Genomic DNA, 15,037 nt, shown 5'->3' on the forward strand with positions numbered 1-15,037 from the left:
CTAGTTATACCTGCGTTAAATGTGATAGAATTCCGTATTATTATATAATGGGTTATGGACCACGAAATAAAACAAAAAATTCCGTATATACATCATATATATATGTACCTGTGTATGTATGTATGTATGTATGTATACGTATTGCGTGTGTATGGTGTGAGTGTAAGTCTTATAAAATATACCGAAACATAAATTAAACTATTGTTATTCCTACAAATTTAATCTCAATTTCATAAGCACAACAATCATGTGTTTTGCGTGGCCTATAGGCTATAGCCTAGGTATAATATAAATAAATATTAGACTTGTACTTGCATCTTATAACTATGATATGCATGGTTTACACCGGTATAAACATTTTTTTTTCATTGCATACAATGTTCTTTTAAATATCGATCTGCACTTATATGAGTTTAAAATTAAAAAATTTTTATGGCCAAAAGTTAAACTATAAATTTTCTTTTTTTATAAGATCCAAAGATTAAAATATAATAATTTATAAAATCGTCATTGATTTGGTTGCTGTAAATTGTAAAATACTTAAATTTTAAGGCCATACGATGTTTTAACTTGATTCATATATTATACCCTCATCCCTCAAATCTTATTTATTTTAAACACCTATAATATACATTTTCACTGTTTTTTCTGTAAATTTGTAACTAACTATGTTATTTCTAAATGCTTTGTTTTTATTCAATATTTCGCATTAGTTAAATATTATTCATTAGCATGTGGTTATAAGTGTGAATGTCAATTAGCACCTACAGTATTCCTATATTTTCTTTGATTTATATGTATTACTTGTTTGTCTGGTTGTCGTCATGCTCATTTCCATTAGTTGAGTCATATAGGGCTAGATAATTCTAGAAGAATAATTAAAATAATATAAATGTACCTATAAATAAGTATAATATGAACCACTCATTATTTCAAAAAGTATCAATGTTTTTGAAAATATTTTTTTACAAAGTTTCATGTTGTTAAAAAAACAACGTTTTTATTAAAAAATTATGTTTTTAAATATTTTTTATCCTTATAATTTTTTAAGTTTTTTACTTTTTTGAATGACAACCTAGAGTTTTAATTTCATATTCCAAAGCAGAATATTTTTCTAAGTATTTTGATACGTAAAAATCGAATTTTGGACGAGTAGTTTATGAGTTATAAGTATTTAAAGTTTAGATTGGCGGAGTGGAGTGGTACGGGGTTGCCCCGCAAAATTTTTGTCCACTACTCCGCTTGTCTAAACTTAAAATACTTATCTCATAAACTACTCGTCCAAAATTCGATTTTTACGTATCAAAATACTTAGAAAAATATTCTGCTTTGGAATATGAAATTAAAACTCTAGGTGGTCATTCAAAAAAGTAAAAAACTTAAAAAATTATAAGAATAAAAAATATTTAAAAACATAATTTTTTAATAAAAACGTTGTTTTTTTAACAACATGAAACTTTGTAAAAAAATATTTTCAAAAACATTGATACTTTTTGAAATAATGAGTGGTTCATGATAAAAAAATCACCCTGTATATATATATGTAATATTAAATAATAACAACGCAATAATTGTAAACAAAAAATGATAAACAAATGTTTTGAATTACATTATTATCCTAAATTCTTTTTAACTCTTTTTTATTTTTTACAACATTTTTGGTATGGACTTAAGAGTATAAACATGGATAAAATATCTATAAAATCATTTGGTACCTATTAATATTAATTAATATATTATATATTATAATTATTAATACCTACTAACAGACTAACAATAATAATAATAATAATAATATTTTTTTTTCAAAATCAAATCATTGAAAATTAAAAAATTATTAATGATTAATAATTAACTTAAAATAATTATTTCCAAGAAAAAAACTGTATAATAAATGCCAAAAATACTCAATCGTATGATAATTTTTTATTGATTTAAATAAAAATGTAAAGATACATTTTAAAAATACATGAATATAACAGTTTATTATAAATCAACACAATCTAGGCGAATGTTTTTCTGCAAGACGAGGATTCAATTACCTACTATTATAAAAATAAAGGAATTTTTTTTCAAATCAAAAATAATTTTAATACATTTCATTTTAAATGCTCATCAAGAATTTTTTCAGGCCATGGATCCTCGGAACTACTCATAAAGTACCTAATATTCCGAATTGAATGCAGAAATATCGGCGGTGATGGCGGTAAGTGTAATGTAGTTGTGTAACTGCAAACATGGACGTATAGTTTTTGTTAGTTCAGTAAGTGCAGTTCGGTTTACGTATTTTTTTTTTTTGTATTTAAATGTACTATATATTATATATATGTGTTGACGCAATGAACGAAATCTTTTTTAATTTGATTTTTAAATTCAAAGCGTGTAATCATCTTTTCCGAGCATAATAACATGTAAATTTCGGCAACGTGCCTATATCATAACAACTGGTATGCACCATACGCTTCGCCATACATCTTTGCTTCCCTATTCTACAACCGCTACAGATTACGATAATATTACCTATACTCGTCACGCAAATGCATTGTTTCATATTTGATTGATGTGAATTTGGAATGCAATACAATTGGTGAATTTTTGTCGAATTCAAATCGTCGAGATCCATACGGCGATCGTACAAGATAAGTAACAAATCGCAGTCATGAGATACGTAAGAAAGACGATTCCTTTTTTATAATTATTATTATTTGTACGTTATAGGTTCAACCTGTAGTCTGAAAACGGCTGCAGATTAATGAGTATAATAAAACAATGCCATTTTTTTTTATATTTACGAGGAAGTCACACACACCCTCTTATAACGCAGGGTTGTCATATATTATATACAAACGTACGATTTGTTAAATTTGCGTTCAATAGAATCAAACAGTTTTAGTGTTTTTGGCGAATAATTATTTACGTATTGTTGAACTTCCTACTAGCCTAACAAAATTCTTTACTATATCGTAATACCTCTGCTGGGAGGCTTTTGCAGTCTGTCTAATCTGCCTTTTTATTTTTTTTTTAATATATCATCAATAGTTCTTCTTGCTATTTTTTTTTTTTTTTTTTTTTGTAACAGATTTAATAAAAAACTTATGAACCAAAAAAAATCGTTGAACTCAACAGAATAGAATATTATCTGCATTCTATAGGATAATTCTTAAGTTTTTATTATAATTTAAGTTTTGAAGATTTTAAGAGTAGAGTTATTACTATGCAAAATGCTCATATTATTTCTCTTTAAGATTAAAATACCAATGATAATTTATTAAAGATCTTTGAGGTACCATGAATAAAATAACATGGTGTAATTAATGGCCATTTTATTTAATTATATTGAAAAACAACCATTGCGGTATACACACCTAATATTTGGTATTTCGATGTTGAGTTTCCTTTTTCATCTCATGTCGTGATATTTTAAGTAAGATATAATTTTAGTAGTACCTATATTATGTACAATGAATAATATGATTTATAAAAGTAACTGTGTTAAAGTTGTTTTTTTTTTTACGACCACATACATTTTTTTTCACTGCTTATAATATAACTCATCTTATTATTCACGTATTAGTTATTACTTATTAGTAATTTATCTTTGTAATAATAATAATGTATTATTGTTCCACTCATAAAATCTAAATGTCACTTACTTATATTAAAATAAATTAAAATAATTTCTCTATTAAAATAAAGATGTTTTATTTAAATTTATGAAATTTTAAAATTGAGAAAATAAAAATTTTTATAAAGTCGTAACATTTTTTGTGCTCGATTCAGTTGTATTAAATATATTTTATTTATTTATTTTTTATAAATTTAAATATCCTTGACAATAGCAGATCGAGGAATAATATGAACTAACTAATTTTCGGCTTATAAAGCAAACACTAAATATTAAAATCTCAGTAAAATATTAATTACAATAGTTTTTAATCTATGATTCAGATTTGATAATATCACGTTTTTAAATAAATAAATTAAAGACAGAAGAAAATGAATCGGGACTAAGAATTTTGTGTAGGGGGGTGGAGCATAGTATTTATTGCCTATTTAGTTGGAGGTAACGGAATTCTTTTAATACCAATTCGTCTTTTGCAATAATGGCGTTAACTACATTTCAATAAATTATTTAGGTTTAAATTCAAAAAACTTTTGATTTTCTTGATACCTCTTGGTATTAGGCGCCGACACTAATATATAATTAAAACACAATTTATAGACAAGTATTAATTGAAATTAATTACCGGTCCCTCTACCTCCCAAAGTCCCAAACAGTTTGGAACCCACTGCTTCTAGAAATAATATTTGGTACTTTGAAAAAAGCGGCTCATTCCTAATAAACTCAATATCCGCATCAACATACACATATGAAAGTTAATTTTTTATATTGTGAATTATTGTAAATCAAAACAGTGGAATAATACATTGTTAAGAGAAGCTAATTCTGTTGTTTTTATTAAATATTTAAGACCGGCAAAATAAATAATTTATATTGAAAAATCTCATAGATTTTTATAATTCTGCATCGTCCTGAGAAAAAATGTTGATGGGTACTTATAAACACGTGAACTTTATTAAAATATTTGTTCGTAATATTTTTGCAAGTGATCTAAAAAAGGTTCACCACTACTGATTTGATTTATACAATATTCATAGTAGTCAGTGAGTACCTACTCGTAAATCTTGTACAGTATAATAGATTATTTATTATATATTATAGTCTCGTTGTTATTGTAATATTCACCATACATTAATAAGGAGCATAATATGCGCAAGTGCGTGACTAAGAATAACATTTTTTTGGAGTAGATGGCTAAATTTATTCAATATACTAAAACAGGGGTCGGTAACCCGCGGCTCTTTAACATGTAATCAGTGGCTCTTTGAAAAATGCATCAATATATCGAGGACCGTAAAATATAAATTTTATTTTAAAAAAATGGCAAAATACTATAACTACGACTACAAAAAAATAAAAAAATAAAACGTTGTTTGGTTTCAGGACCGAACAACCTATACGGCTCTCTGGACATCATGGTTTAAAAACAATGGCTCTTTCCTACAAAAAGGTTTCTGACCCCTGTACTAAAAAATCCATGCATATGCCATACACCCCGTTTCCCCAACCAATGCATTTTGTTGGAGGGTGAATCACTTTTACTATCCTCTCCATAATTATGACTTTAATTGGAAGATATCTCTAATATATATGTCGTAACCACTTCGTGAAATCGATCTTTTCATGAAAAGATGACCATTTCGTGAAATGGAAACACGTTTTTCACACTTTGTGAAGTTCAAAAATATGTCACGAAATGGTCACTCGATTTTAACATCGTGTAATTTTTTTCACAAAATGGTCGTTCACTTTGTATCCTGAAATACAACATTTAACAACTTATTCTACCCTTATAAATTTAACTTAAATAATTATATATAGTAATAAAGTTTATTTATATCATATTAATTTATTAGCCGTATTGTGAACATTTTTTATTTATTAGAGCAGGAAAATGAAATGTGACTACGACTGTTACATTTTAGACTACCTTTAAAACAAATACATCTTTTGGTTTGACAAGCACTTTTACACGAACAACTTAACGGAAACGTTAAGTTTGATTATATTCATATTAACCTCGAGCCCATGTCAAATAATACGTACAATAAATACTTAAATAATATCTAAATTATTCTATACGAATATTAAACTGCAATTACCAGACTATCTGAAATGTGTAGATGATATGTATTGGTTTTGATAAAAGTCATAATCATAATGATGATTATAAAGATTTAACCTTGCGTGAAACTGTCCAAATTGTATCTGGAGGTCAAGGATTTGTAAGTTGTTCGTGTAAAAGTGCTTGTCAAACCAAAAGATGTGTTTGTTTTAAAGGTAGTCTAAAATGTAACAGTCGTTATCACAATACATTTTCCTGCTCTAATAAATAAAAAATGTTCACAATACGGTTAATAAATTAATATGATATAAATAAACTTATTACTATGCATAATTATTTAAGTTAAATCTATAAGGTAGAATACATTTTTTAATTTTGTATTTCGGCACACAAAGTATAAAAAAACGTGTTTTCATTTCACGAAATGGTCATCTTTTCATGAAAAGATCAATTTCACGAAGTGGCTACGACACACACACACACACACACATATATATATATATAATATCTTTTAACATTTTCTACTTTCTGCAAAATCGAGTTACGCCTGCATGTATAGATACGTGTCATGTGTGTTATATGCGTGTATCGTGTAAATATTAATATTATTACAAACAAATGCATGCTAATAAAAATAACTGTCTATCGAAACGACAATGAAGCATGTACGCTATAGAAAAACAATGTTTTTGCCTGGCCATTACAAGTGCTGGGTAATTAACATAACATGCAAACCGGGGTAAACAATGGGATCGGTGTTATATAAGAACATGTAGTGAGGGCGGAACGATTTATAATTATACTGTCGTGATCAAAAGCGTTTGTCACACTCGCATACACACAAATAATTAACACGTCCACATGCGTGTTATCATGGTATATACGTGATTTATTCGAGATTATAATAACGATCGAGACTGTTTTCAGAGACTGATTTACACGTTGCTGGCCACCGTGCAGGAGCTTCTGTTCGGCAAGAAAGTGTTTTTTGACTGGCAGCTCGGCGATAACTGGGCGTTGAAGAGCATGGAGATTTTGGACAAAGATTTAGCGACGGCCAAAAATGATGGAAAAGAAAACGGTAGTCCGCCGGAGTACGTGCACCGCCGGCAGATTGTCTGGTTCAACGCCATCGGATTCCTCGTGCTCCATTTGGGCGCCGTGTACGGCATGTACTTGTTCTTGACATCATCGATGATACTCACTATACTGTGGAGTAAGGATAATATTAAGTATGGTTCGGATTTGAAGGCAATATAATCAATACAAAAAGCATTTAAAATGTAAAAAAAAGGGCATTTAATTAATAGAAAAAAGCAATTCAACAATTTACTAACTAATTGGTATTAAAAAAAAACTACCATGTATTTTGATAAGCTGTCTTCAGTAAGACGTTGACAATTTGAGCTCAACATATTTTTATACATCGAAAAGTATCTTTCTACGTCCACCGAAGTTATCAGGGTGTATTCCATACATAAATAATTATCTAAATTAAGATTACTATTCATCGCTTGTTATTTCTCCAATCAATACTTGGTTGATTTTTTTGATATTTTCCGATCTTCCGTTCTTCCATATAATTTTGTTGAATTTATCCAAAATCAATTTAGCCACGTCACCATAAACATAAGCCGATATATTTTAATAATTTAAACATGTAAAATACAAAAAAATAATATTTTTTATCATTTATCTCGTGTTTCTAGTTTTGTAATTTTATCAGGTAAAAATCCAAAGTTAGATACAATATACGCCAGATTACTTTGTTTTGCATCGATAGAGTTTAAAAAAGTATTTTAGTTACTCTCATATATTCAGATTCTTCGAATTCGTTGAAATTCCATCGTCTTAGAAATTAAATAAAACAAATTTTTGTATAAAAATTATTTATTGATTACAATTGTTAAAAGAAAGGTTTTTGCCTTCAAATCCAAACCCTAACAATAAGCTATACCTACTAGCATTACCTTTAGAGCAGTGATTCCCAGACTTTTTTCCCGTAGTGACACATTATTATTAGACATTATAAGTCACCTTATATGGTCACGGTACACTTTGAATATAATATATTATCTATTTTATAATGTTTTTTTAATATAAAAAGTTCAAGTTGTCGTGGCTCACCTACCTTTCAAATTTCACTGCAGTACACTCTTTGGGAAACACTGCTTTAGAGCATATAATATAACATCAGCACAACGCTCTAAGTTCGGTCGATAACGAGGTGATTTATACAGTACCTATATTGCATACTTAAAATTGGCCACATTCTGTTCTAGAAAATAGATATTATTTTTTAATTACATACCTACCTACATTTATTTTTGTGATTTTGTAGTTTTAGAAAAAATTTCCATTACAAAGAAAATGATTATTAGTTGAAATAAATAAAACTAATTCATGGTTAACTTCGTATATTGTGTCCGTGGGTGTTGTATTAAAATGTACCTATAGTTATTCATTTTACCTCTAGACAACAATAATTAAATTTACTTTACATGTTTAATGTGTCTATATTTTTATACAAGATACAGCTCAATTTTTAAAATCTATAGGTATATTTTTATTTAATAAATGTTTAAGCGATTATTCTTGAAACGAGACAATTTATAAGCAGTAAAGAAACATTAAAAATCACAACTTTTGTTATGATTTTGCATTATTTAGTTCTTTGAACGGGCGTTGACTTTGAGAGTTACCTCAGCCATTGTACATATGATTTTTGGGTGGTTGTGTAGAATTTAATTAAATTTTCAAATGTTTATGAACGGAAAACAACGAATAGTTGTTCCACTATTCTGCTCATATTCTAAACGTTGCAGGTTATGTTAAATATTATAATTAAACAAATTTGCCTTCAAAATATAATATCTATATTCTTAAAAATATCCAGTAATAATAATAAGAATTAAAAATGTAAGTTGTCATTAAAAAAATTATCACCATAAAAGTGTATGGATATTAAAAAAATAATTTTTTTAATTTAAAATAATTTTAAGTTGGTTAGATTATATTTTTATATTTTAATGTAAAATTACGGAAAAATGTAAATGTTCGAAATAAAAAGTTTTTTTTCGTTAAATGATTCACTCAGTATATATTAAGTGTTGAGGATTTCATTATAATGTTTTGGTATACTTAGCATTGGTGGTAGCGGGTGCATCAGCGATATCCATCACCATGGGTGCTCACAGATTATACACGCACAGGACCTTCAAATGTAACGAATTTATAAAAGCCTTACTAGTATTTGGGCAGACAGTCGCGGGGCAGGTGAGCCTATATATAATATGATATATTTATTTGAATTCAATATTTTTACGGGTTTCTATTATTTTTACGGTAAAATGTCGTACTTACTTGTTATAATTTTCATAAACGCGTTCTGTTTTTGTCAGAACTGTTTGTATGTTTGGATCAGAGATCACCGGCAGCATCATAAGTACAGTGACACGGTGGCTGACCCACACAACGCGTCGCGGGGTTTCTTCTTCTCGCACATCGGATGGTTGATGGTGCGTAAACATCCGGAAGTTATTGAAAAAGGCAAAAAGATCGACATGTCCGACATCGAAAAAGATCCTTACGTTATGTTTCAAAAAAAGTAAGTCATATTCCGCTGCTACTACCTATACTAGCTGTCGCTTGTGGCATACTTTCGTATCGTACCGGTACGTTGTTCGATTAAAAAGGCACTAATAAAATAATAATAATATATGCAGTCGATTTTTCTACACACATATTCATATCCACTGCCTAACCTAACCAAAAATCGAAATTTACGTGATTTTTACCACGGTCTTTGAGCATATATACATTTTCAATCCAGTCCATGTCAAGTTGAAATAATAATTTTTGCAGCGAATAGTCGTAGGGTTACAATATAAGAAATTTTGAAAAAAAAATTCACTCATATACGCGGTGTTTTTAAATCGAAAGTTTGCAACTATACAATTTAGTACCTATACCGGATGTGATCATAATATCGTTACCGCTCTCAGGTATTACAAAATACTGTTTACGATCTTGGCTATGCTTATGCCGATGGTCGTGCCGTTCGTTTTCTGGGGGGAATCCCTGTGGAACGGCTTCTTCGTGTGCTTCCTGTTTCGGTTGATGGCAGTCCTGAACTTGACATGGTTGGTCAACAGTGCTGCGCATCTGTACGGAAACAAACCATTTACAAAGTGAGTACATCATTCCATATTATAAGCTTCAGCTGTTTCTTTAAAAACATAGGTGCCATTTGCATATTATTTCGCCACTAAATATTTTGAAGTGCTGTAGTGCTGTACACGTAGTAATCCTTCTATATTGTGAGCCAAAAAGCTCAAGCAAAAATATTAATATCATGTATGCTATTTGGTTTCCAAACGTACATCTATATGCATTAAATCAAATTTATTTAAAATGATGCTTGTCAGTACTCATTTTGTTTTTTCACTCTGATCTACGAAATTTTACAAATTTTCGATCAAAAGAGCCAATATCGTGTTGTTAGCTTTAATTATATTCGATTAAGTAATCGAACTGAATAACGTATTCGCCAACGTAGGGGTCGGCAAAAATCAATGATTTTCTATAAATTATATTTCAATTTATCTAGTTTCTTAACATAAATAATAATGTTATCAATTATAATTATCATTAGTGATCAGCACAAAGTTTTTAGCGCTTAAAAAAAAAAAAATTAAATATCGAGAGTGATTTAACTTTGATAGTTTGATCATAAACTTTACAATGATAATATAATAAAAAAATATTTTGTTGCAATCCAAAAATAGTTTTCTTAACATTTACGTAACTATTTAAGTTCATTGTTTCACGAATCACATTGACTTTTTGTTGTCCTTATGACCTTATGTGTCGAATGTCTAAAAGTATCCTGATCAAACTTAAAGTAAAGAATATTTTGTGTTTGTACATTGAATTTTTCAATGTTTCTGCAATATGTGAAACATTTTTTCATTTTTAAATTGTAATACTTTACTGAAATATTTTATAACATGAATAAAATTGTAATATTGTAATATATACATATACACGTATTGTGTTGGCATTTATCTCCGATCGCGGTGTCCGAATATTTAAACAAACATTTTTCTATACTCCCTTTTGGGGAAAACATAAGATCATAATAATTATGTATTAGGTAAGCCAAACTCTTTAGCTACAAACAATTGTATTCATTTTAACTAATGCATATTTATTTTTATTTTGAAACTATAAGCAATCTAGAGAAACCACATATTATTAAAAGAGATAAAAGGTGATGAATTTCAATTTCTTAATTCATACTTTGCATGTGACCATTATAAAGAAGCCATGGTTCAAATTTCAAGTTTCTAACATTACGGGAACTGCACCAAAAAACGTATTTTTTTCGTAACATAAATTTTTTTTTTGACCACCAGCCATAAGACATATATTATTGTTACAAGTCACAATGTATATACAAACACAGATAATGTTCTTGGCCTTAATGAATTTTTATTATAGGCGAATCTCTTTGTAACGCCGAGACCACACGCCTTGGTCCTTTTAAACACATAAAAAAAAAAAACTGTGTAAAAATGCATTACATTTCTATATACCTATATACAATATCACGCTCTGTATTGGCAGGTATCTTATATCTTTATGGGATATCAGTTGGATTATAAATTAAATAAATAAATACATTTATTATTTTATAAACGTTTACCTTGATGCAGAGACATGTTTCCAGTGGAGAACCCTTACGTGTCCATCTTCGCGCTGGGCGAAGGCTGGCACAACTATCACCACACATTCCCGTGGGACTATCGGGCAGCCGAGTTCGGGCAGTATTTCAACCTGACTACAATATTTATCGACTTTTTCGAGGAGTTGGGCTGGGTATGGGATAAGAAGTACGCGACGCCGGCCATGGTCCGGAGCCGAGTAACCAAGCGAGGGGACGGCACGCACTGTAAGTACGCCCGTCAACAGTTGGAGGAAAACGACGAAGCCTCGGAGCCAATGGTGGACGACGAGACTTACGAGAAACTATTTTGGTTGAAGGGACAACCGGCCACGATTTCCGAGCGCGCACCTGAGGCTCAGAAGGGCTAAACGTCACCAAACAATATCGCACATAATAAATTATATACACATCTATACTCTATATAGTTATTAGTTTATTATTATTATTACACGTCACCAGTGGATATTTTTAAGAATTATTTTTTTTTTCTCATATTTTATATAAATTTATGCATGACGTGTGGCTCTCTCTTTCTCGCTGCATAATATTTACGTTTACTTGACGATATCATCATAAAAATATGTATGCCAAATAGATACTATTTTATATATAGCCATATAAGGATTACGAACATTCGTTTGTAATAATAATAATAATAATAATATATGTAGTGCCCGAATTGGAAAAATAAAATAGGGAAGTTTTGAAAAGGAGTTCGCCCAAATTATCAATCAAATAACAAATATTTAAATATGATTTATCATATACTAGTAACAATTACTTATGTAGGTACAAGAGTGACCAAAATAAATATTTTTGAACAATGACAAATCATTTATATTATAAATAAAACTAACTATTAGGTAAATGTGTAATAATATTAATATATATTTTTTAATCCAATTCGATAACTTTAATATAGCATCTGCATAATAATAATAATAATAATGAATTTAATAATTCATTGACTTGAATATCTTATTCATTAAAATGTTATGAAATACAAATTACTAAGAAATGTATGTCAAATAAATATTTTGTAAAACACAACATTTTTTACCTTACCCTCGTTTTGATAAAAAATTTAATTATTACAGGTGATTCAAAATATAAAACAACTAGTGGAGAAGCTCCACCCAGTAACGTACGCAAGATTTTAGTTCGGTTAGGGTTTTACATGAGTAAATAATTTAAATAATTTGCTTATCAGTTTTTGTGTAATTAGTTGTAACAAATTATAATTAATAATAAATTGATAATTTAATTTATATCTATTAAAAATTACCAACAATTTATCGACTCTGTATATTGAAATGGTGGTAGATAGAAATTTCAAGTGGGAAGGGGGGTAGGTAAAAACCCTATAACCCTATCACTGCGTACGCTACTGGATCCACCAATTCGAGTACTTAATATATACCTGTATAATATAATATCGTATATCCTTTTATTCAATGTTATGAAATCTTGACTTTTACCATTTATTTTATTGCTAAAAATTATAATATCTATAAACGCTATATGAGTACCTATATAGTTATAAATAAGTAATAATATTCTGGAGACATTATTCAAATAGGCAATAATAATATATCATTATGTTAATATTCGTTGATGATGTTGTTTGGAATATTATAAGATACCAATGTAGATCGTTTAATAATAATATAGCTGTTTTTAATGTATGTACACGCGTATTTGTGTTTTTACTTTTGCGGGCTTACCTACCTATATGCTTTTCTTTTGAGAACTTTACGTATGTGTACTGTGTACTGTATAGTACATAGTCATTAATCATTATACTATTATTACTAATATTTTTTTTCAACTATCGTATTTAAATATTTAATATATACCATACAGACCTACGAGTTCGGTAAAGATTCTGCACAAAATATTCTTCGATTAGGTTACTATCATCATTGATTATAAATATTTTTATAAGTGATGTTGTAATGTATTATATTTTCTCCTTATACTAGGTATATAGAAACGTGGATTTATGTCTTTGAACCGAAACGCTACAGCAATCGCAAAGAAAACACAAAATCAGTATATATTATTGCCAATAATTAGACTTTCGCTGCATACAAGGACAAAGCCAAATGTTCATTTTTATTGATAAATGTCGTCGTTTAAAAAATGCATCGTAATTAAAATACGAAATATGGCCACGGTAATAGCGAATAATTCCTACAATGATCACGATCTCGATCGCGACCAATTAAATATGTATATTTATGCATGTAAATACTTATAGGTGTAAGCAACGAACCCGTAAAATATAATTCTGTTTCGTGTTCGATAATGTAAAACCATATAATAATATGCTAATTCGCTGTTTACGCGGTGCACTATAAGTACTAGAAAATCATATCCTTTTTCAATTATAATATTTTACTCAACGCGTGTATTACATAATATATATTAGGTATTAATATATTATGTGTATACGTATAGTCTACCGCCACTGTCGCTTACGCGTTATTAAAGTTTATTTGTTAGTCATTGACACTCAAGCAGGTGTGCATATCAATATGTTGAAAAAACAGTGTTAGTCCATGCTAATCCCCCTTCCACTCATGCAGCAGTGTATACAACAAATATGCTCAGTGTGCATAAAAAGTAAAAATACTAAGACTAAACGATAATTAAAGTTTATAATGATTATGTGTAAAGGTACTTATATTAATTTAAATTTATACATTTAAATAAATATTCGTTGATTGGATGTGTAGATACTAAATCATTGTCGATGGACGATGATCGATGACAAAATAAAATAAACTATGATCACGGAAAAAATCCTAGATTACTATAGTTAATAGGCATACCTATGACACTATAGGTACTCCATAATTTTTAGTCATCAATTCCTGATAAAATTTTCAAATGTTTATAATAATAAGATATGATATGAAGGATAAAATAAAAAAACGCACAAACTTGTTTTGATTACCAACATTTGTCGGCAGAGGCGATTTGAGTATACTATTTTTGGTGCACTGCACCACCAATGTTAGGGGGGTGGGTGGTCTTGGTTGAGCATGTGCTGACCGCAATGTTTAATAAATGAAAAAAGTAATGAAGTACCTAATCAATGACATATGATAAATGATAATCGTGGCTGAAACTGTTGAAAGCGTCGAGTTAAGAATATAAGGGCCTTATAATTATAAACTATAAACTTATTAAAAAATATTTATTTGTAATTTCTATTATGATGGTAGTGGTGGGGGGGGGGTGTCTATATATTGTCTTGCACCACTAAGTATAATACATTCAAACCGCCTCTGTTGGTCGGTGCTATTAGTTCTTAGTGGTGAATTCCCACCACATATACACAAGTTTGAAACAATCGTATTAATCGTAAAATTTTTACAATAGCTAATGGTCATAGTTGCCGGAGTTCTAGAGTCTAAATAAAAAAAAATAATAATAATAATTCAAAAATAACAACGAATGATATGAATTTGAACATTATGCTGTCTAATGCTCGCATATAGATACGGCAAACATAAATTATTGTAATGACTAATGAATGATCGTACGTTAACGATACGAATAAAAAAAAAAGAATATTAAAATCTAATTTTCCATTCGATTGCACACTTGCGCAACA

At 29.0% G+C, this 15,037-nt stretch overlaps 1 protein-coding gene across 2 annotated transcripts; it reads left to right on the top strand.

Annotated features, from left to right (window-relative positions):
- The first annotated feature begins 2,470 nt into the window (after positions 1 to 2,470).
- LOC107164610 (stearoyl-CoA desaturase 5-like) lies at positions 2,471 to 11,890 on the top strand. Of its 2 annotated transcripts, XM_015512488.2 has the most exons (6): positions 2,474 to 2,668; positions 6,615 to 6,903; positions 8,833 to 8,963; positions 9,089 to 9,294; positions 9,692 to 9,877; positions 11,405 to 11,890. In XM_015512488.2, exons 1-6 carry the CDS (start codon positions 2,660 to 2,662, stop codon positions 11,781 to 11,783), a joined length of 1,200 nt encoding a protein of 399 aa, XP_015367974.2. In that variant the 5' UTR covers positions 2,474 to 2,659; the 3' UTR covers positions 11,784 to 11,890. The 2 variants fall into 2 exon arrangements, with proteins under 2 accessions (XP_015367975.2, XP_015367974.2); XM_015512489.2 differs by lacking the exon at positions 9,692 to 9,877 and having other exon boundaries at positions 2,471 to 2,668.
- The last annotated feature ends 3,147 nt before the right edge of the window (positions 11,891 to 15,037 follow it).

This window comes from Diuraphis noxia, unplaced genomic scaffold (assembly GCF_037042655.1).
Source record: "Diuraphis noxia isolate RWA-SAM2 unplaced genomic scaffold, SU_Dnox_SAM2 contig0003, whole genome shotgun sequence".
Classification (NCBI taxonomy): domain Eukaryota; kingdom Metazoa; phylum Arthropoda; class Insecta; order Hemiptera; family Aphididae; genus Diuraphis; species Diuraphis noxia.